The sequence below is a fragment of the Canis lupus genome, chromosome 11 (assembly GCF_003254725.2).
Source record: "Canis lupus dingo isolate Sandy chromosome 11, ASM325472v2, whole genome shotgun sequence".
Lineage (NCBI taxonomy): Eukaryota > Metazoa > Chordata > Mammalia > Carnivora > Canidae > Canis > Canis lupus.
Window position 1 is genome coordinate 20,222,846 of NC_064253.1, and position 24,277 is coordinate 20,247,122.

The window sequence follows — 24,277 nt, forward strand, 5'->3', positions numbered from 1 at the left end:
GCCATTACTGAGACTGTCTTAATTACTACAACCTTATGATATACTCAACAAATAGATTTTTTTTATCTAGTCTGTCCATCTTTTTTTTTAATTGTCCTTTTAATTCATTTTAATTGATAATAGAGTTGTATTTAATTCTGTACCCTTTTTTCAACTTACCTGCTTTCTGTGAGATTAATTTATTGTTGTTTATTCCTTTTTTTCCCCTTCTTCAGGTTGTAAATGATATGCTCTCCTTTAGTGATTTGGGTATTTACCTTTATTTATTTATTTTGAGAGAGGGAGAGGCAGAGGGAAAGAATCTCACACAGGCTCTGTGCTAGACACAGAGCCAGATGCAGGGGTTCAGTCTCATAACACTGAGACCGTGACCTGAGCTGAAATCGAGAGTCTACCATTTAACTGACTGAACCATTCAGGTGTCCCCCTTTCAATTTTTAATATGTGTATTTGATTTAAGATCAAATGCATTGATTCTCAAAGAGGTCCTGGAGCAGCATTATCAGTGTCACCTTGTAACTTGTTAGAAATGCAAAGTCTCAGCCTCTACTCCAGATCAGAAATGTTGGGGGACAGGGCCCAGCAGGCAGCATTTGAACAAAACTTCTCGGTGATTCTAATGCACATCAAAACTGAAAAACTATGGCTCTAATGTGAATTGTTTGATCTTCTTCCTGAATATGAATGATCTTGTCTGCAGTATTTCTATTCTCTAGGATTTTAGTTTCATTGTGTTTTTATATCATCTCAAATTAGTAATAATTACTACTGCAGTAGTTTCATCCTCAGTGCTTATTTGGATAAACCCTCATGTTTACCAATTTCTTGAAAGTCCTACTCTTCATTTCTTTCTGTTCTGTTTCCTTTGTATCCTCCCCAGGGTATAACCCTTACTAATTTTTGTAGTGTAGAGTTCTAGGTTAAGAGGTTGGGTTTTTTTGGTTGTTTCCTCCCCCTTTTTCAAAGTGCCTATTTAGCACTTTGAAAATATTCCATTCTTTCCTGGCTTCCACTGTTACTGTTGAGAAATCATTCTTACTATTCTTTTGGAAGTAATATGCCTTTGTTCTCTGCTTCTCCTAAGATTTTACTTTGTCTCCAGCATTCTGCATTTTTTTGTGTGTGAGTGCTTCCAGAGGTAGGTCAGTTTTCAGTTCTTCTGTTCAAGTACCATATTTATTGATCTTAGTATTGATAGGTTTCATAATTTCTGGGAAATTCTTGTGTATTATCTCCTCAAATATCATCCTTTCCCATTTCTCTTTATTCTCCTCCCTTCATTTCTCATTGCATATAAATAAGCCTTTTCATTCTTTCCTCCACAGGCATGCATGTATTGGTAATAAACTGGTTGGCTTCCTCATAAGTATTTTCCAGGTCATAAATTCTTTAGCTACTATTCATCCTGCCTATTAACAGTTGCCTTTTTAAAGCTTTTCATTTCTCTAAGTTTTATTTTGCTTTTGTTTTTTCAGAAATTCTTTTTTTTTTAATTTTTTATTGGTGTTAAATTTGCCAACATATAGAATAACACCCAGTGCTCGTCCCATCAAGTACCCCCTCAGTGCCCATCACCCAGTCACTCCCACCCCCCTCCCAACTCCCTTTCTACCACCCCTTGTTCGTTTCCCAGAGTTAGGAGTCTCTCATGTTCTGTCTCCCTTTATGATATTTCCCACTCATTTTTTCTCCTTTCCCCTGTATAGAAATTCTTTTATATTTTTTCCTTAGTATTTCGATTTCTCAAGTGTCTTTTACTCATTTTAAATAATTCATATTTTATACTCTTACATTAGGATTTTTGTGTTTCACATTTTAGGAGTATATTTCTACTATTTGTGCTAATTCTAACCCCTAATGAATTATTTTTTGTTTTATGCAATGCTTAATTGTAACTTTATCTTTCATAGTGCTTTTTTTATTTTTCTGTGAGACTCCCTCATGACCTTCTTGTGAGAATGACCTTCCACATAGCAATTTTGGTTTTTATCTCCTAGGAGCTCCAGGGATAACACTGGCCTGGGTCCAGTTTTTATGTTAATTTTTCAGTTTGGGAGTTCCTGAACTACACTGGTAATAAAACACTGAACCTTAAACTCATCCCATGTAAGGCATTTGCCCAGGACTTTGAATGCTCAACTTACTACTTTTCCATTTTTTCGTTGAATGTTGGTGATACAGATCATTAAGAGTCTCAATCTTTAAGTTGGATCATTTCTAATTCTGTGCCTCTCAAGCCCTATGCTTTATGTTCTATCTGGTTGATAGTACCCAATGCGAAGTTTACGAAAATAATAATCAAGTTTATTTTTTTTAAAGATTTATTTATTTATTCATGATAGACATAGAGAGAGAGAGGCAGAGACACAGGAGGAGGGAGAAGCAGGCTCCATGCCAGGAACCTGATGCGGGACTCGATCCCGGGACCCCAGGACAGCGCCCTGGGCCAAAGGCAGGCGCTAAACCGCTGAGCCACCCAGGGATCCCCAATAATCAAGTTTAGCTACAGTATCATATCACACACTGTGTTGGTTTTCAGTCCTTTATTTCCATCACATGGGTATTTTCCTTTATTTCTTAAGAACTCAACTATGAACGTAAAATACTTCTTGTTAAAAATCTTTATCATGTTTGTAGGCATTTGTGGCAGAAGAATTATCATTTACCTTAGGTTTTGTTTGTTGCTTTCTGAAAAGGAAAATATCCTCTCCAGTGCTAAGAGAACTAGACAGATGGGTTCTCTTCTAATCAGGAAGTGCATAGTCAACAGACCAGTCTCAGGAAGGCAGGAGAACCCTGCTTTCAGTGTGAGGAATGTTTTAGGTAATGATGAAAATATTAGGTAGCCCCAGAATAACCTAGCCATAACTTTGGAATATACAATTTTGGGGAAGTTCATAATATTTTAAGACAAGTTGGGTCCATGAAAACTGGGAATGAGCCTATTATGTTAGTTATTTTTTTAAATTAATACTACTAAGATTTTTGTTCGATTAAGTTAGCATTCCAAAATGACTCTTAGACGGTTATTCCATGAGCACACCTTCTATCCTCTTTCATGGTAAGTGTAATAGGTGAACATTCTACATTTTCCTAGCTCATAGAAATCTGTGTGTGCATCAAGTGAGAACTCTTGTTTTTTTAACCTTTGTAAATGTTGAAAACTCCCCTAGTTTTGGGGTCCAGCAGTTTAAAGTATTGAAATTTAAGGTTTTGAAACAAGAGCATTAGCAAGACATTATTATGCCTGGTAGACTACATGTTCACATACATACCCTCCTTTTTGCCTTTCATAATTCTTTTAAGTCTTTCCTGCTATCTCATATATGCTTTTAGGAAGCTTTTTACTTTTTTAGTTCTTCAGCAACAGATGCTGTTTGCCCAATAAACTTGCTAAACCTTTTTTGAGCACTAAGGAATAGGAGACCTGGTCCTAGTAAGGCAAGTTTATTTCGAGAGATAAGAATCAAAATAGATTCTATCATTAAAAACCTATTATACAGTAAGATAATTTCTATTGGTTGTCATGAAAAAAAATGTTTTTGTAAAAGTTGATAAGTTCTACCTTTTTGTTTTTTGTTTTGTTTTGGCTGGGTACAGTGTACTTTATCGATGGTACATGACAAGGTAGGGCTCCCCAAGCCCCTCCCCTTCCTCGGGGTCTAGGATGTAAATTGGAGCTCAGGAGATTCTCAGTGTGTTGGGGGATTAAGTTGGGGCAGGGACTCCCCAGCAGCTGAGGGCCTCTCTTCCTCTTGTTCTTGCTGGGGCTGGTGGTCCAGGAGGCTCTTACTCCTTGGAGGCCATGTGGACCATGAGGTCCACCACCCGGTTGCTGTAACCGAATTCATTGTCATACCAGGAAATGAGCATGACGAAGTGGTCATTGAGGGCAATGCCAGCCCCAGCATTGAAGGTGGAAGAGTGGGTGTCACTGTTGAAGTCACAGGAGACAACCTGGTCCTCAGTGTAGCCCAGGATGCCCTTGAGGGGGCCCTCCGATGCCTGTTTCACTACCTTCTTGATGTCGTCATATTTGGCAGCTTTCTCCAGGCAGCAGGTCAGATCCACAGCTGACACATTGGGGGTGGGGACACGGAAGGCCATGCCAGTGAGCTTCCCGTTCAGCTCAGGGATGACCTTGCCTACAGACTTGGCGGTGCCAGTGGAAGCAGGGATGATGTTCTGGGCAGCCCCTCGGCCGTCATGCCACAGCTTCCCAGAGGGGCCGTCCACAGTCTTCTGGGTGGCAGTGATGGCATGGACGGTGGTCATGAGGCCCTCCACGATGCCAAAGTGGTCATGGATGATTTTGGCTAGAGGAGCCAAGCAGTTGGTCGTGCAGGAGGCATTGCTGACAATCTTGAGGGAGTTGTCATAATTTTCGTGGTTCACGCCCATCACAAACATGGGCGCATCAGCAGAAGGAGCAGAGATGATGACCCTCTTGGCCCTGCCCTTCAAGTGAGCCCCAGCCTTCTCCATGGTGGTGAAGACCCCAGTGGACTCCACAACATACTCAGCACCAGCATCACCCCATTTGATGGAGACCCCATCTCGCTCCTGGAAGATGGAGATGGACTTCCCGTTGATGACAAGTTTCCTGTTCTCAGCCTTGACTGTGCCGTGGAATTTGCCGTGGGTAGAATCATACTGGAACATGTACACCATGTAGTTGAGATCAATGAAGGGGTCATTGATGGTGACAATATCCACTTTGCCAGAGTTAAAAGCAGCCCTGGTGACCAGGCACCCAATAAGCCAAATCCATTCACTCTGACCTTCACCAACGTGTCTCGGGGACGCGGCTGGCACTGCACCAGAAGATGAGGCTGTCTGTTGAACAGGGAGAAGCAGAGAGCCAAGTTCTACCTTTTTGAAGTCTCAAAAATCCATAATACATGGTTTAAAGTATTTTCCCTGGAGACTACTTGAATTCAGATTCTCACTTTTGATATTTAGCAACTTACTTAAATGCCTGGGGGTTCAGTTTCCTTGTCTATAAAATGGAAATCTTTTTTTTAAGTCAATTAGAGTCACTGTAGAGTCAAAATTATAAGGGAAACTCAGAGGCCATTTAGTCCAGCTTTCTTTGTCATGTTCCATTCTTTAATATAAATTCTTGAACTGTCTATTCCTTACTAGTACTAAGGAATTTAACTTTTATTAATAGGAAAATGTAGGTTTCTGTTTCTATTTAAACATTCTTTGAGATTCAATTTTTCAAGGGTGGGAGCTGTACAGAGAGGATGTTAATATTGAATCAGTACTTACTGTATATTAGCCATAATCTAATTGAATTCTTGTATTTACCCTATAATGGTCAAGTATTTATCAAAAAGATTAAGAAGATATTTAGGATTACCCAGCAAATTTAACTTTGATGATGGGAGTAATTGAGGGACTACTTTAAGCCTTTTCTAAGGCAGGATCTTCTCTGAGAATGTGGCATTTAAGCTGGGACCTGATTGATGAGAGGGAGCAACATATACACAAAAAGAGATGCAAGCCTTCCAGGTGTAGAGAATAGCCAATGTATAGGCTCCAAGACCAGTTTGAACAGGAGGGATTCAAGGACTAGAAGAAGGTAAGCATGGCTAGAATAGAATGAGCAGGGGAATAGGGTCAGAGAAACATGGTCTCCAGTGTATGTGGTGCCCTTATAGCATTGGTAAACAGTTTGATATTATTCTCTGTATGACAGGAAGTCCCTGGAGAGTTTAAAGCAGGGAAGTAACATAATCTGATTCATAGCTTGAAGAAACTGGGACGCTTGGGTGGCTCAGCAGTTGGGTGGCTGCCTTCAGCTCAGGTCGTGATCCTGGGACCCGGGATCGAGTCCCACATCAGGCTTCTGCAGAGAGCCTGCTTCTCCCTCTGTCTGTCTGTCTGTCTCTCTCTCATATAAATAAATCTTTAAAAAAGAAAAGAAAAGAAAAGAAAAGAAAAGAAACTACCCTGGCTTCTGTTTGGAGAATGGATCATAGTGGAGCAAAGGTAGTGAGGAGACCAGTGAGGAGACTGTTGTAATAATCCAAGAAATAGTGGTGGACTAGACTAGGGAGGTAGCAGTGGAAATGAAGAGAAGTGGATGGACTCAAGTTTGTTTGGTATATGAAATTAACTGACCTTGCTGCTGAATTGAATATAGGGGAGGAAAAGGAAAGAAGAGAATCAAAGATTGCTCCTACATATTTTTACTTGAGCAACAGTTTTGTTTTAGACAGTTTAAGTGTAAGGCACTTGTAGGCACCTGAAGCAGCTGGATGTGTAACCTAGAGTCTGGAGTTGAGGAAAGGTATAAATTTGAGAATCATCAACATAGATGTAGTATTTAAAGCCACAAGAGTGATACTGTGTGACATGACTTAAAGAAGAGAAGGGTTCCATGACTCAAGATGTTTCTGAAGTTGAAGTAGGAGAAACACGTAAAAGGTGTGGTATCTTGAAAACTGAGTGAAGAAAGTATTTCAAGAATCTAGAAAAAAAAAAAAGAATTAGAGTTACTGGGACGCATAGGTGGCTTGGCGGTTGAGTGTCTGCCTTTGGCTCAGGACGTGATCCTAGAGTCTCAGGATCAAGCCCCACATTGGGCTTCCTGCATGGAGCCTGCTTCTCCCTCTGCCTCTCTGTGTCTCTCATGAATAAATAAATAAAATTTTTTAAAAAAGAAAAGAATCTAGAGTTACTGAGAGGTCAGATGAGATGAGGACTCAGAAGTGACCCTTGAATTTGACAAATGGAAATGTTATTGATTTTGAGGAACAATGTCAGTGGCATGGTTTGAACTGAAGCTTTGGAGTTGGATGAGGAGAAAATGGGGGTAAGAAGTGGAGACAGCATAGTTAATTCTTATGAAAAGTTCTGTGAAGGGGGAGCTGTTAAGTGGGGTGATAGGTAGACAGGACTGAGGGGCCAAGTTAGGCATGTTGGTCTTCTTTTAAATTTTACTTGTAGGTGTTCTGCTATAAGGTAACTCCTCCTCATACTACATTAAACTGCAGACTTGGGGTTTCCATATGTGTTAACTGAATAGAAGACTATATCTAGGAACCTTCCAGCTATCCCTACATACCCTAAGAAGCCTTGACAGCAGGTAGAAAATGAATTCCCTCTGTCAGGCACATGTTCATTCAAAAACCCCGTTAGTCTTTTCTTGTCAGGCTGTGAGAAGACAGAAGTATCATACCCTGTCCCTACTGCAAACTGCTAATGGTCCAATAGGGGAGCCATGGTAGGTGCTCCACAGTAACAGTCTGTATCTGCCTTCTGCCTTGAATAATGAACAAAGGGCACTTCAGTAGAGAAAAGTACCTTAGTGCCAGATCCATCACACTGAGCAGAGTGGGCTTGATGGGGCCAGTGAGGAGGAGCTTGTGGGGGTGGGGAGGTGCAGAGGTGCTTTCCAGCAATTTAGGCTTGCCTAAGGAACAAAGACAGGCTGTTTACTGTGTTCTGTTATCTGCTAATCAAATGGATTTTTCTAAATGAGAAGAAAAGTGGTACAGATTTCCCCAAAATTGAGTCTTTGTGGGCTTATGCTGGCAAATAGTGGCCTTCGTAAGGTTCATGTTGTGAGCCTTTAATTTGCCTTCTCACCTAGAAGAAAGGTCCAAAATTTCCCTTATTGTTTCACCTCTTAGAATGAAGCATGCAATCAGTGTAATTGTTGCATTCAGCTGTCTATTTAGGGTAACACAGGAAATTAGCAGTGCATTTTCAAGAAAAGCTGATTACCATCTGTTATTAGTAATCATCTAAAAACATCACTGATTATAAGCTTGCCAGTGGTCAGAGACACTAACACTATATGAGAATGGGGGGAAACTACATCATTTAGAATATACTACCTCTTACTGCTTTAAAAAGAAGGCATCAATTAAGTGATTTTTGGAATAAATCATTCAGTACTATGTTCTATCCTGTGCCCCAGGTTTTCCACTATTATTTTCCCCCAAATACAGAATGTTGCCTGTTAAGTCACATTTCTTCTGAAACTCACTGGAAACACTTAACTTTTATAGTTTTGCAGCTGAGGCATCCAGCTCTGAGTCTGTCAGACCCGGCTCCTGGTACTGGAGGAGAACTTAGGGATGAGGGCTTGATCAGGGTTCACCTCATAGCCACCATTCTTGCCATCACTGTGAATACAGTACAGTTCCACATCAGCAGCCTCTCTAGCATCACAGGTAGATTACAAAACCAAAAGATGGCTGGTGGCGTTTCTCACTCACTGCTTGTTTCTTTAACCAAATGTTTATCATTCAACAGTGATTGAACCACTCCCTGAATTTTAAAAGCTGATATTTAAGAATTTGGCTAAAGGAAATTAGCTCAACAGTTTTAAGGGTTTTAGGAAATTAGTTTAATAACCTTTAAGGGTTTCATCTAAAAAAAGAGGTCATTTTTCTTTTAAAAGTACAACTTCGGGGATCCCTGGGTGGCGCAGCGGTTTGGCGCCTGCCTTTGGCCCAGGGCGCGATCCTGGAGATCCGGGATCGAATCCCACGTCAGGCTCCCGGTGCATGGAGCCTGCTTCTCCCTCTGCCTGTGTCTCTGCCCCCCTCTCTCTCTCTCTCTCTCTCTCTCTCTCTCTCTCTGTGACTATCATAAATGAATAAAAAATCAAAAAAAAAAAAGTACAACTTCGGTTTGGTAAGTGACAGATTTTGAGTTTTGCTAAGCAGTGAAAGTCACTGTTTAGGACGTGATACTCAGTAGAACATAACACTGAAGATTCCCTTGTAGAAGAGTGCTTCCGCTGACCTAAATGTAGGGAGACAGGAAGTTCTCACGGTGGTAAATAATAGGGCAATAAGGAAGAGTATCCAGTGTGATCACGAATAGCAGTGATCATAGCTAATTTTTTTTTTTTAGCAATTTATATATCTCAAAATTTGGCACACTTTTAAATACAAGAGTGAGGATAATCTTGGAAAATGTCTTTTGCAAGTATAATCTATCTTACTGCTTTTTTCTAACTTGGTAACTTTTCATTAACTTGGTAGTTTTTATCATACTTCTGAACTAATTTTTTTATTAATAAGACATATGTGTTTGACTCTTTTACTTAATGTTTTATTCAGTGAAATAGCTGAGACTATGGAGAAATCCACTTCCACTTGCCATTTTATGTGCTCTTCAGATTTTAAGCGTCACTTCAAATTTTGTAGAATGATAGTTTTCTTTCCTAGTATTTTGAGCCTTGGTTATGGTTTAAATAATGGAAGAAGTAAGAACTAGAAAGATCTTTCCCTGATAGGTAAGGTTTTGTGATGTTTTTCCAACCCCTTAGTACCTGCTCTGACTCCTTTTCAGATGTTCAGTTCTCTGCTAATGGCTGGGTCCAAAATGATTTTAAAAATGGACTCAGGGAATCCTTGGCTCAGTGGTATAGCACCTGCCTTTGGACCAGGGCTTGATCCTGGAGTCCTGGGATCAAGTCCCACATTGGGCTCCCTGCATGGACCCTGCTTCTCTCTCTGCCTGTGTCTCTGCCTCTCTCTCTCTCTGTCTTTCATGAATAAATAAAATCTTAAAAAATAAAATTAAAATTAAAAAAAAATAGACTCAGAGAAGTGGCAAAAATCCTGAATTACTGTCCTGGGGATGCCAGGATTTTTACTGAACCCAACCAATTTTTACTGAAATTTTTAAGGGAATCTTTCACATGGAAAAAAGTATTTAAACATAAGACTAAATAATTTATAAACCACTGTTGTCTTAGATGTTGGACCTTTTCTTCTGAAAGTCAGTTTTCACAAAACAGACTACTTCCCAAGAGTGAGGATAAATGTAACAGAGTGACCTACACACTTCAGGCACATGGTAGGGCTGGTGCAGCTACTCAGATGACCACTTACCCACAACACTTTCCAGCCCATGAAATACTTACCTTTGCCTGAGCAGAATGATAGTTTACTACAGGTCAGGGATTTCAAGGTCATTCTTAAATGTCTATTACTTGTAAAGTCCACAGGCTGCAAAGTGTGTTGTGAAGTTCATCTTTGGGCCTGCATCAGTCAGCTCCCACAGAGTCCTGTATTGCACTCCCCCTCACCACCCATTATACTTCTACCAGGTGTATTTTCCTAAAGGTAGTGGTCCCTGTTCACTTGTAATATTAAAGACTTTCCACCTCTGGTCTTGCCCATCTCATCTCTCACTATTCACTATGTTCTAACCAAATCGAACCATTTTGTTCCCTGAAGACACCTCACATTTCCCTGTGCTCTTTATCCTCTGTGGAATGTTACCTTGTTGAAGCCCTTCCCATTGATGTGATTTTTCCTTCCCTGTACTCCATGATATTTGTACTACTTATACCATTTAGCCATGTATTACAGATATTTGTGCTTCCCTGTTGTCCATTACTTTTTTTAGTATATATGCTGCCGAAGCGAGCACACCTGTTGTCCATTACTATGTAAATCACAGAACAAGATTTATAGCAGACTTAGGTTCATTTCTGTGACAATGACTAGAATTTATTGAGCACTTAGATATTATTACATTGATGACATTGTCATTGCCCTCCCATTGCTTTTTTGCATGTTATGTACACACAAATAGATCTTTGTTTTAGGTGAATAGTATCACACTGTAGGTATTTTTCTGTTATGTCCCTTACAGGTAATGAAAAATTTTTTATATTCATATATGTAAGTATATCATTATTTTTAATAGCCACATAATATTCTATGAAATGGATGTTACCTAATTGATTTAACCACCAGTGGACATATTGGGAAGCTTTTAAATGTTTGATACTACACATGCTACAACATATGTCTTTGCACACTTGGGCAGATATACCAGAAAGATAGCTTCTTAGAAACAGTTACTACTAGGACAGAGGGTGTGTACATTTTTAGCTCATTAGTGCCAAAATGCCTTCCCAAAGCACAAAATTTGTGTTTCCATGAGTAGTGTGTGAAAGTGCCCATTTCTCCATGATTGCATTTCATATTATCAACCTTTTTAATTTTTGCCAATCCATTGCACAAAAAAGTTCTCACTTGAATTTTACATTTCCTTGTTTAGTAGTGAGGTTAAACGGCATTTCATAGGTTGGCTATTTGTATTTCTCTGAGAATTGCTTGTTCATATCTCTTTACCAATCTACTAGGCTATCTTTTTCTTAGTGAGTTGTACTACTTTTTTTTTTTTTAATAGATTTTGGATGGTAATCCTTTTCACATTGCTTGCAAGTAGTTACTCCCAGTTTGTCATTTGACCTTTAACTTTATGGTATTTTTTGTGACTTTTCATTTTTAGGTAGGAAAATCTTTAGTCTTTTTTTTTTTTTTTAAGATTTTATTTATTCATTCATGACAGACACAGAGAGAGAGGCAGAGATTAGCAGAGGGAAGAGAAAGCTCACTGCAGAGAACCCAATGCGGGACTCGATCCTGGGACCCCAGGACCATGCCCTGAGTCGAAGGCAGACGCTCAACTGCTGACCCGCTCAAGAGTCCCAGAAAACCTTTAGTTGTCTTATTTATAGCTTCTCCCTTAGGCTTTCCAGTCCTAAGACTACAAAGCTGATGGTTTTATTTATTTCTTTATTATTTATTTATAATTGTTAATTTTTATTCTGATAATTTTATTTAACTTTTAATCCTTTAGTTAGTTTGAAATTTAAGGTCTAATAAAGATAGTGATGCATGGGGTGCCTGGGTGGCTCAGTTAGTTGAGTGTCCAACTCATGATTTCAGTTTAGTTCATAATCTCAGAGTCATAAGATCAAGCCCTATGTTAGGCTCTATGTCAACAAGGAGTGCTCAAATTTCTCTCCCTCAGCCCCTCCCCTCACTCATTGTTAACTCTCACACTCTCTCTCTAAAATAAATGACTCTTTTAAAAAATAAAAGGCAAAAGAAATAAAGTTTTGATTTTTCCCTCTTCCCAACACTCTTGAATCTTTTCTCACTGATGGGAAATAGCAGTTATAAACTAAAGTTCTCTCTGTATTTGGATTTATTTCATCTTTATTCCTGTTATGTCTTACATACTAACTTGAGTCACCTTGTGGATTTCATTTAAATATTTTTTTTTTTTTTTACTCTTGTTGGGAGTTCTATTTGGAGTGCATTTAATTTAATGGATTACTTAGGGGAAGGAATGGACTTCTCTGGAACATTAACTATCTCCCATTTTGCACCCAGTAGTAAGTTTCTCCTACTTAATTAGTTCTTTCTGTTCTTTTGTAAGGGTTATTCTCGTGTAAGCTTTTATAGCTTTCATAGCTTCCTCCTCTAGATCCTGTACCATTTTGTTAGATTTCTTCCTAGGTATTTCATAGTTTTTATTACCACTGTGAGTAGAATCCTATTTTCTATTATGTTTCCTATTGGATTTTGCTTACTACATAATAATACTTATAATTTTTTTATGTTTATTTCTGATCACCTTATTAGTCTTAATAGTTTTTCAGTTGATTTCTTAGACTTTCTAAGTGCACAATTATATCACCTGCAGAAACAATGACAAGTTATTTTCCCCTCATTTATTCTCCATTTCTTATTATTGTCTTACTGAATTGTTAGGGATCTCGAGGATATTGTTGTAAAGTAGCCATAAGAAGGGGCATTTTTCTCTTGTACTTTAGAAGTACTCCTATTTTAACGTAAAATTTGATGCTTGCTGTGGATATCTGATAGTCATTTTGTCAAATTAAAAAAATTTCTTCTGTTTTTCACTTTCTGAGTATTTTTGTCAGAATTCAGGGTTTATATCAAATACTTTTTTTGACAAATTTTTGAGATAATCATTTTTTTCTTTAATCTGTTAATGCAGTGAGTTATCTTAAATTATTTTTCCTGTTGTACTAGTCTTGCTTCCTTGGGATAAATGCTACTTGGTCATGATAACACTGATCATGATATTGCTTGGTCTTTTTACTACCTTAGCACCAAATTTGATTTTATTTAGAATGTTTGTATCTGCATCTATAAGCAAAATAATTAAGCCTGTACTTTTTTTCTTATATCCTTTTTTTTCTTATATCTCTCCTTGCTGTGTAATACTCTATATACTTTAGAGCTAACATTTACTCCTAAAACTATTTGAGCCTTGTGTCTTTCAAGATGGCATTTTTTAAAAAGATTTTATTTATTTATTAATGAGAGAGAGAGGTAGACACACAGGCAGAGGGAGAAGCAGGCTCCATGCAGGGAGCCTGATGTGGGACTCGATCCTGGGTCTCCAGGATCAGGCCCTGGGCTGAAGGCAGTGCTAAACCGCTGAGCCACCTGGGCTGCCCTCAAGATGGCATTTTGTAAAATAAGCATCAACTTCTAGGTTACCTAGATGGGATGGTGGAAGAGGTGAGAGAGACATAATGAAGACATACCAAGGGACACCTGGGTGGCTCAGTGGTTGAGCATTAGCCTTTGGCTCAGGTCACGGGGATGGAGATCCACATTAGGCTCCCTGCATGGAGCCTGCTTCTCCCTCTGCCTGTGTCTCTGCCTCTCTCTCTCTTTCATGAATAAATAAATAAAATATTTTTTAAATGGCATTTTGGGGTGCCTGGGTGGCTCAGTTGGTTAAGCATTTGCCTTCGGTTCAAGTCATGATCCCGGGGTCCTGGGATCGAACCCCACATCGGACTCCCTGCTCAGCAGGGGAGTCTGCTTCCTCTTCCCCCCTCTGGCCCTGTGCTCCCTCTCAGGCTCACTCACTGTCAAATAAAATCAGTAAAATATTTTTTAAAGTGGCATTTTAACTGTCTTTTTAATTTTAATTATGATATCCAAGTGCTGTTAACATCGTAATCACTTTTCTCTAATTGTAACCATGTTAGTAATTTTGTCAGACTTCAGGTTTTTTTCATTGTTGAGAAATAATTGATATACACCACTGTATTAAGTTTAAGATGTAGTGTGATGGTTTGGTTTACGTATATTGCAAAGTGATTAGTACAATGGGTTCAGCTAACATCCATTTTCTTAATAAAGGAAATACAATAAAAAAGATACAATAGGTAAAAGAATCCATAAATACAATAAAAAGAAAAGGAAAAAAATGTCTCCTTGTGATGACAGCTGCTAGGATGTATTCCCTCAACGACTTTCCTCTATATCATATGGCAGTGCTAGCTGTATTCATTCATGGTATATGTTACATCCCTAGTACTTACTTATAACTAGAAGTTTGTACCTTTTGATCACCTTCTTCCAGTTTTCCCTCCTTCCACTCTCCACCTTGGTGACCACAAATCTGATCCCTTTTTTGTCAGTTCGGTGTTTTTGTTTTGTTGAGATTCCACATATAATTGGGATCATACACAGTGTTGTCTTTCTCTGACTTTTTTCACTTAAAGTAATGCCTTCAAAGCCCATCCATGTTGTCCCAAATAGTAGGATTTCCTCATTTTCTAAGTGGCTGAATAATAATCCATTGAATATATACACTACATATCTTTATCCATCCATGGACATTTAGGTTGTTTCCACAATGTGGCTATTGTAAATAATGGTGCTATAAACATGGGGTGTAAATATTTCTCTTTAGTGTTTTCATCTCCTTTGGATATATTCCCAGAAGTGGAAATTGCTAGATCCATTTGGTAGTTCTATTTTTAATTTTTTGTTTAAGGACCCTTCATAATGCTTTCCATAATGGCTATACTTATAGTCCCACCAACAGTGCACAAGGGTTCCTTTTTCTCCACATCCATGCTGGTATTCATTATCACTTGTCTTTTTGATGATGGCTATCCTAACAGGTGTGAGATGTTATCTCACTGTGGTTTTAATTTGTATTTCCCTAAAGACTAGTGACAGCATCTTTTAATGTACTTTATTGGCTATCTCTGTATATATAAGAATATAGTATGTAATACATTTAAAATATATGTTAATTGACTTTTTGTGTTATAGGTAAGGCTTCTTCTAGTCAACAATAGACTATTAGAAGTTAGGTTTAGGGCAGCCACAGTTACATATGGATTTTGACTGTGTGGTACTTGATACTCCTAACCTCCATGTTCAAGAGTCAACGTTTTTTTTTTTTGCTATTGAATTAAAGGAGTTCTTTGTATATGTATGTATATGTTTGTGTATATATATTATATATATTTTAAGATTTTATTTACAAAAGAAGCGAACACAAGGGGCAGAAGGAGAGGGAGAAGCAGACTACCTGCTGAGCAGGGAGTCTGATACAGGGCTCAATCCCAGGACCCTGAGATCATGACCTCAGCCAAAGATAGATGCTTAACCTGCTGATCCACCCAGGTACCTCTGAGTTCTTTATATATTTTAGATATTAACCCCATCAGATACATCATTTGTGAATACTTTGCCCATTCTGTAGACTTTCTTTTCCATTTTATTTATGATTTCTTTTGCTGTGCAGAAGCTTTTTTTTTTTATATATATATAAAGATTTATTTGAGAGAGAAAGAGAACAAGGCAGGGGAATGGGCAGAGGGGGAGAGAGAGAATATCAAGCAGACTCCATGTGCTGGGTGCCCAATGTGGGGCTCGATTCTACAACCATGAGGTCATGACCTGAGCCAAAATCAAGAGTCATGCTCAAATGACTGAGCCACCCTGGCACCCCAATTTTTTATTTTTTTATTTTTTTATTTTTTTTACTTTTGCTTTCAGTGTAATTTATAAAAAGTCATGTCAGAGAACTTAGTTCCCATGTTTCCTTCTAAGAGTTTCATGGATTTAGGTCTTACATTCAAATTTGTCTTTAATCCATTTTGAGTTAATTTTTGTATGAGTGGTTGAACATAGGGGTCCAGTCTCATTCTTTGACTTGTGACTATCCATTTATCCCAGCATCACTTATTGAAAGAGACAGTCTTTTCTCTATTGAGTATTCTTGGCTTCCTTGGCAAATATTAGTTGGACTGCTTATGTTTGGGTTTGTTTCTGAGCTCTAAATTCTTCTGATCTATTTCTATGCCAGTGCCATAATGTTTTTAAGACTATAGCTTGAAATCAAAGTGTGATGCCTCCTGCTTTTGTTGTTCTTTCTCAGGACTTCTTTGGCTGTTTAGGGTAGTTTGTGGTTCCATAGTAGGAGTGTTTTCTCTATTTCTGTAAAAAAAATCCCAGTGGGATCTTAATAGGGATGGCACTGAATCTTTAGATGGCTTCTGTTATTTTAATAATAGTAATTCTTCCAGTCAAACATGAGGTACTTTTACATTTATATGTGTCTTTGATTTCTTTCACAGTGTCTTGAAGTTTTCAGAGTAGAGATCTTTGACTTCCTTGGTTAGATTCGTACCTAAGTATTTTATTGGTTTTGATGCTATTATAAATGGGATCGATTTCTTTTTCAGAAAATTCATTGTTAAAGTATCAGTTTTCTTGATGGTAAAATGAGGATAAATAAAGATAACTCTTCAGTGTTGTTGTAAGGATTAAATGACATTTAATTATTTACCAGAAAGTAAATGGTCATTAGTAGTAACAACTAATGTCACTATTCTCAAGTGGATTTAATGTGGTTATCTTCATCATCCCCTACTGTTGCAAGTGGTGTGGTAAACTCCATACTGGAGAGAGACAATACAAAGATTAGCTGATGGTCTGGCCAACCAATAGGCATCAACTTGGTGTGACACACCTCTTGGGGGATCCAGATCTCTCTCAGGACTAGAGCTGCTTCTTTTTTTTTTTTTTTAAGATTTATTTTTATTTATTTATTTATTTATAAGAGGCGGGGGCAGAGACACACAGGAGGAGGGAGAAGCAGGCTCCACACCAAGAGCCCGACATGGGAGCGCAATGCGGGACTTGATCTTGGAACTCCAGGATTGTGCCCTGGGCCAGAGGCAGGTGCTAAAACCGCTGAGCCACCCAGGGATCCCCTAGAGCCGTTTCTTGTAGTGCTGTCTCTCTCAGGCCAGGATACACCACCTCTGTTCTATAAGGAACCCATGGCAGGGGCTGTGTGTGTATACCTTGGACACCTGGAGTTTGTTCTCCACCGTGGGTTTGCTTATTTAGGTTAGTTATAAAAGATCTTTAAATTGAATGAAAAGATGACCTTTTTATAAAATTATTTGAAAAATTAGGATTATAATGTGTGAAGAGCTATGGATTACGTGATTGGTCCCAAGAACATTCTCAAGGAATTTTGTTGTTTATTTGGCAAATACTTAGACATTTGGTCCGTCCTTTTGACAGGAATGTGAAATGTCAGGCTGGGATAGGCGTGTGAATTGGAAAATGGAGGCTTGCAGCATTCTCACCAGCAAGCACAATATACGGTTTTTTTCCAGTCTGATTACTTCAAAATCCTTCATCTGATATTTAAAATGTATTTATGTTGAGTCATTTCTTTCTCTCTTGCTGGTGAACCAAAAGATCATGAAATGATTCTGCAGAGGCAGTAGCATTACGTTCAGTTTCTTTTTTTGTATATATCAGATAAGAGACTTGCAAATGGAAGTAGAGCCACCTCACATCCTCTGTATGGTCATGGCAATGATGTTTGCCTTTTTGTCACCGATGCAACATTTGTTAATTCATAAACCCATTTCCAAAGAACCAAAGGGCTTTTTCATGAAAGGAGACTAGAGTAAGAATGAAGTTTGTAAAAACAAAAGTAGCCTGTTAAAAACTAACATTTCTTCCCCCCCCCCCCTTTTTTTTTTTGGAATTCAGAAAGTATTAGTTTTTTAAAGTATGTTGTGGAGTGGGGGTGGAAGCTGACAGGCCAAATGGAAATTAATGCATATACTTGGAGGTAAGATTTCTTAATCCCTCAACTAGGAAGGGAAAATAGAAATTTTGAGGTTCAGCTCAGCTTAAGTCTCTTACTAAATTGTTCTCTCTGAACCACACCTTCTGGTTGGTGAAAAGCTCACACATCTGAGGAATTTTAAAATACCTTAACAGGCTCACTTGTGGTAAACTTTAATAGTAACAGAAAGTGAAAAAAGACAGCAGTTCAGAGTCACACTATGTCCCCACAGAGTAGAGGACCCTGTACATCTCGCCCCCCATATTTAACTCACTACCATCCATTTATTCAACAGGTCCTTCTGTACCTGGTAGGCCTTAGTGGCTACAGTCCTTCCAGTAAGCCAAGGAAAAAGTTGTCCACAAAGTTTCTGAGATTTTCACAGTATTTAAATATTTCTTTCAGGGAGTATTTGTCCTGTCATGGAGTGACAATGGGCAGGGCCAGGACTCAGGAGCCCGGGAACGTGCCTGGCTGCATTCATTCATGACCATGCAGCAGTGTTGTAGCTCTGGTTCCTGTTTCTAGCTCTTACTGTATTCTGCTTTTATCATTGGAAATACTCGTTATTTCATGAGATTGTTAAGATGTTTCTTTTATTACAGTATACATTATATGTTTCATATATTCTTAAAATATACTATTACATATCATTAATCTTACCATTACATTATTTTACCTTTTAAGTATCAATGGCTTCTTCTTCCAGAGCAATCATGAAATTTCACAGTATGAAAATGGAGGAAATCAACAAAATTATACGTGACCTTTGGCGAAGTACCTATCGTGGACAAGGTAATTGACATGGTTTGTTGTGAATGCTTTTTCCAAAGCCCCGTCCCTAGTTCTTGGCACATAGGATCTCTCATCATGCCAGCATTACCTCCTAGACCCCTTTCTAAACATCTCTTGGAGATTTTCTAAGAATTCTTATCTTGACGACATCTTGTAGCAAGAAAAAAAAAATGCAAAGTTTTCTATTCCAAAGCCTGACAGGACTTACATATTTGGCTATGTACATATTATATTTAACTGATGACCTAATAGATTCTGTTGAAGCATAGATATGGATAAGCTGAAAGGCGATAAGAAGAAAACCAGCAGGAGGAAACTCTTAATAGGGGAACTAAGAAAGGCAGAGTGGAGACTGAAGGTTGGGGCATCTGGGGTTGCTTTTGCCTCATGAACCATCTCAGCCAGTTTGAATGGTAATGTCAGCTTCACACGTTGTTTCATGGGGGCTTACTTGATATTTGCAAGTGACAAGAAGCTACAGAATGTAGGTTTCTCTGAAATCTTCTTTTTTGTATGTTAGATATTGAATACATAGAAATTCGGTCTGATGCCGATGAAAATGTATCCGCTTCTGATAAAAGGCGGAATTATAACTACCGCGTGGTGATGCTAAAAGGAGACACAGCCTTGGATATGAGAGGACGATGCAGTGCTGGACAAAAGGCAGGTATCTCGAAAGCCTAGGGAGTAACCTGTGCACAGTGAATTGACGGGAAGAAACTGCTGTCAGTGCAGTGAAAGCAACTAGGGCTGCCTGTGAATGCTGAGAAGCTCCTCACAGCGCTCTTTGTTGCCGCATCAAGTTGATCAGATCAGCTATCCCGTTACACTCTTCTAGTTCTAATCAGCATTTCCTGCAACATAGATGGTCCTTTAGGAGAAAGGTCGGAAACATTCTCACGTGACAGGCCAAACACAGAACATGCAGCTTGTGACCATTATATCATATTACTCCTTACAGGAATAAAGTTAATGTGTCATCAGTTCTAAGACATAACACTATTTTATGTGTCACCAAGAAAGAAAAAAATGCAACTAATTGCAAGAGTGCATTCTGATTTCAGAACAATCAAAGGTGGGGTGGGATGATAGACTGAGTGACCTGCAGTATTACTAAGTCAGATCCTAGGCTGAGCCAGGTGAGGCACTAAAATGTAAAATTCTCATTGAGAAAGCTGCCCCATCATGAGACTGAGTCCCTGCCAACCTCTGCCATCGGCCTAGCCAATGGGTCTGGCCTGCACACCCTCTGAAAGAAGGATCCTCTAAGGGAACCTGGCTGGCTCATTTGGTAGAATGTGCACTCTTGATCTTGGAGTTGTGTTTGAGCCCCACATCATGTGTAAAGATTGCTTAAAAATGTTAAAAGAAGGTTCTGCTAGACCAGAAGCCATGACACATACAGCTGCCTCTCCCCTCTGTGCGTGTACCACATACACCCTGACACACCCCTCAGCTACTGAGCCAGGCTACTTAGCTCCACACGAGGCTGGCAGAACAGGCTATGTTGGATAGGGAGCACAGAGCAAATCAGAAAGAGGAGTAAAGCTTTAAATAAAGAGTCAGGAAAATTGGTCTGTGTCTTTGGAAACAAAGCTGGGTCCTTTGTGCACAGGTTTGTAACCATGGTGGCTTAGATTCTTGAGCTTCCTCTTTTCAGATTAGAAGCGGATTATATTTGATAACATTTCTGAACTCCTGGGTTTCTTAACAAAATCTTAAGATTCTAGAAATGGCTGCTCACATTATCTGAGGTATTTCATAATTTTCAATTTTTGCTTAAAGACAATCCTGCGTGTATGTATTTTGTTGTCAGCCCAGATGGCAGATACCAATTTAAGGCACATGCAGATTATTATCTTAATCATATTTTGCAAAAATGACAAATTTATGATCTATAATCAGTATTCCTACTTGCTTTGGTGATTTTCAGTGGTAATGAATAAGAAAATAGAGTTTGAAACATGTCCCTTTGGATTAAAAATACTTTTGAAAATTATTTTCTGAACAAAGTAGATTTCCCATAGACACTCTAAATTATAAAAATTAGTATTAATTGCTTCTTTGGTGTTGGGGGAGAAGACAAATAGTTTGTTAGAAGTTGGCCAGGAAAAAAAAAAAGAAGTTGGCCAGGAACTTCATTTAGACTCTACTCTGAGTACATGGTGGTGAAAGAGGCAGCTGCAGTAGGGTTCAAATACAGGAAAAAGGTGTCTTCCCCAAAGGGCCAAGCTATGATCCTGGCTTCAGTCTGCCAGTCTGCCCTGGGTATCAGAGAGAAGCTCTAAACTGCCCTGAAATCACTAACTCCACTCACTGATGCTCCTTTGCTCACAGACTGGTGGAAGGAGATATTGACGGCTCACGCAAAAGTAGTTTCTACTTTCTAGACTATTCTGTCACTCTTGATTCTGTGCCCCTTATACCTCAGATGGCTTCAGCTGCATCTGAGAGTTTTAGCATTAGGTTTTTAATTAACCAAGAAAGTACCTCAAAGTGTCAGTTCCTTGGATGTCCTGTAGGTAAGCTTAAATAAAACCATACTCCTACACTCCTGGTAAATTGATCCAGGACTATTCTTTCTCTCTCTCTTGGCTTACACTTAAGTCTAGGTAAATAACACCACAGTACCTGGTGCCCCTTTTGCACCATAGAACATAGAGATTGAAAGATAACTCACAGAGGAAAAGTGTGTGTGGGACTCTGGAAGATGTAACGTGTCTACGTTTTCTAACAAATATCATTATCAGGAAAGTAAAATAGGACTTGAATTTTTTAAGGTTGTTAATCTTATACTTTGAGTAAAAGTAATGCATTTCCGATTCAAACGTGTGCTCTCAAGTTTCATTATAGCTGACATGATTTGTGTGTATTTGGGGGTAGTAAAATCACCATTGCTTTTAGCATCTTATTTCACTGCACGATAGGCTGAGATAATATACCTGATGGCTCACCTTCTGGAAGGGTTTAAGAGTCTGATCACAGTGCCAGACTCTCCCATATAAAAGAGCAATGATTTGCCTAAAGTCAGTGACCTCGTGACATTGATCCTTTCCCTTATAAAGACATTAGGCCAGGTCTGCCTGTTTTCCTAAAGTGAATGAGAAAAAGGTCAATGCACAACTCAGCTCTGGTGCTTTATTCCAGGTACTGGCCTCACTCATCATTCGTCTGGCGTTGGCTGAAACATTCTGCTTGAACTGTGGCATCCTTGCCTTGGATGAGCCAACAACAAATCTTGACCGAGAAAACATTGAGTCTCTTGCACATGCTCTTGTTGAGTAAGAATCTCTGGTTTGGGGGCAGGTTATGATAGAACTCTTTACCTTACTTTAAAAATTACGGTGAAAACCCTCTCTGGATGGGTGTTCTGTGGGAAAACTGGTTGGTGCCAGACCTTTGATAGTAATTCTTCAGATACTTAAAAAAGAACTAGGTGGTGAACAGCAGTCCCAGACACATCCTGCATCTCCCCGAGTGTGTTCATAGGGAAACTGAAGGGTTTCCTGGCTTGGTTTGGTTTTTCTGTAAATGCACCAGCAATGCCCACACATCATGTAGAGGCCTTAGCTGCCCTGCTAAAACATTTGTAGGTGGTAATAGTGGATTTTGCCCATCTCCCCAGCTTTATGAGAAATGACAGCTCTTATTCAAAAAGTGGAATAGTGGTTAAGTAGAATCTAGAAAGTAAAATTGCACACACCTTTGCCACATTCACATGCCCTTGGTACAGGCTCCAGGGATGGACAGCAGTTGAAAGACTGTGCTGGCAAAGAAAAGGCACTTTTTCCAAGCTAGAGAAGCTGTTTTGGGTACTCTGGCTCCAGACACATTCTTTCTGGCAGAGATGAAGGGATGGGGCCCCTTTCTCAGCCATCTCTTGGTAGTCTTGTGTGCCCATCACACAAGGTCAACTACTTTTGAAAGCTAAGTGCATCCAGCTGTAGGCAAGGGATAAATAAATGAGTAGTTAAAAGAAAAAGTTTGATTTCAGTCTCTTAGGTAGTTACCTCAGCATATAGATAATGAGCAAAAATGTTCCCAGTACACCCACTCAGGTCTCCTGTGTGTCATACTAATGATGCATCTGGTAACTGGTGGTGGCAGAATTCTAAGTAGACTCAGCTCCCAAGAAGGTAGTGGGACTTGCAAATGTAATTTCCCTTGCCTGTAGTTGGTCTTTTTTTTCTTCTTCTTCCAGAGAGAATTAGTAACAGGTCACAAAACACAAAAACCCCAGACAAAGGAATAAGTCAGACTCCTAAAGTTGAACACCACAGATATTAAAGAAAATTAGGTAAAACATTTCTACCTGCTTTAGTAACAACTTTGTGTTCTGGAAGAAACTAGATCATGTATTCTTATCAGTGCCTGAGTCAGACCTAGGTGAAGAGTCAACTGTGGGCACCTGCACTGTCTGGAGAGGAGATGGGGGCTCCTACCCAGCTGGACTGAAGGCCTCAGGCCACCCCAGGCTCTCCAGCTTCCTGCATGGCTGGCAGGGGCCCTGGTCATCACAGCACACATGGTGTCATCCACTGTGACAAGGTTCTCAGTGGCTTTTTCATATAAAAGGAAAGGACTATTTAAGCTTTCCAGTAATAAAATGTTCTGAATATACTGTTTCAGGATAATTAAGAGTCGCTCACAGCAGCGTAACTTCCAGCTTCTGGTCATCACTCACGATGAAGATTTTGTAGAGCTCTTAGGCCGCTCTGAATATGTGGAGAAATTCTACAGGATTAAGAAGAACATCGATCAGTGCTCAGAGATTGTGACATGTAATGTTAGCTCCCTGGGTTCTTACGTTCATTAAAAATAGTCAAGATTTTGCCTTAAAAATACATGTCCTCAGGCAACTGCTTATTTCTGGTATCAACTTACTCAGTAGGAAAATCTGTCCCCTCAGAGGAGCTCTGCATCTAGAATCATTAAAATTGTTCCACATGAAATTTGGACTGATTTCCTGAACTTCAACCCCCTGCAGGCAGCCTCTGACAGGCTTGGGGGGGCTCAATAGCAACACAGGTGACTCAGCTGCTCTGCTTCCCTTCCTGGTGGAAATGACTGCTTCCTATTACCTAAAGCTACTTCACTCAACTTCCACTTTCCAATGTACTTTTGAGAAGTAGGTTCTCACTGTCTTGATAATTTAGGAGTTATTAGTGAGCATTATTAATATCTGAAGGTGACCAAAAATGAAGAGGTTTTAATATCTGGCTCTGCTCTTAACTTCAGAAATCCAGGAAGTGACCTCCCTCACTGGGACTCCGGTTCCCCCAAATAAAATTCACAGTAGTCAAATGGGGCACTGGCATTTGAAGGAACCTTAAGTAATCATTTAAATCAATACCTATCGTCGTCTCTCCCCACATGCCCTTGCCAGGTAGCCATCACAGCTTGGGGCTCTCTAGACAAGAGGAAGTTCTCCACTATGCACATCCACCTTTGGAAAGCTCTGATCAAGAGCAAGCCACCTTTGGCTTGGAGCATGAGCTGCCATCATAAAGAAGTCTGTCCCTCTCTCTATATCCATCCTATGTATCAACTATCTGCCTCACCATCAATCCTGATTGTTCACCAAGTGTGCATTCCAGTGTGGTAGGCAAGCAAGGCCTTCTCACCAAGTCCTAACCTCCTTCCATTGGGGTCCAGCCAGACCTGGAAGAGCAGGACTCATGCTCATTTCAGATGTCATTTCTAATAAAAGTCCAGTCACACCTTTCTCCTAGAGTTGCCAGCTGACATCGGGAAGCTTTTCCCACAC

At 39.4% G+C, this 24,277-nt stretch overlaps 2 protein-coding genes across 8 annotated transcripts in view; one reads left to right on the forward strand and one right to left on the reverse strand.

Moving 5' to 3' along the window:
* Window positions 1–23,462, forward strand: part of RAD50 (RAD50 double strand break repair protein) — a 230,493-nt gene extending 207,031 nt beyond the window's left edge. For 6 of the 7 annotated variants that reach the window (XM_035696870.2, XM_049116046.1, XM_025433184.2 and 3 more), the window contains 4 exons: window positions 18,425–18,510; window positions 19,031–19,173; window positions 21,658–21,791; window positions 23,140–23,462. In XM_035696870.2, the coding sequence (XP_035552763.1) occupies window positions 18,425–18,510; window positions 19,031–19,173; window positions 21,658–21,791; window positions 23,140–23,326 (550 nt within the window). In that variant the 3' untranslated portion in view covers window positions 23,327–23,462. Of the gene's footprint in view, window positions 1–18,424; window positions 18,511–19,030; window positions 19,178–21,657; window positions 21,792–23,139 lie in introns of all 7 variants that reach the window. The other variant, XR_007413960.1, reaches the window with a different exon arrangement.
* LOC112650474 (glyceraldehyde-3-phosphate dehydrogenase-like) lies at window positions 3,670–4,775 on the reverse strand. Its single transcript, XM_049116052.1, has one exon. The coding sequence runs from the start codon at window positions 4,669–4,671 to the stop codon at window positions 3,790–3,792; it is 882 nt and encodes a 293-aa protein (XP_048972009.1). The 5' UTR covers window positions 4,672–4,775; the 3' UTR covers window positions 3,670–3,789.
* Window positions 23,463–24,277: the final 815 nt, after the last annotated feature.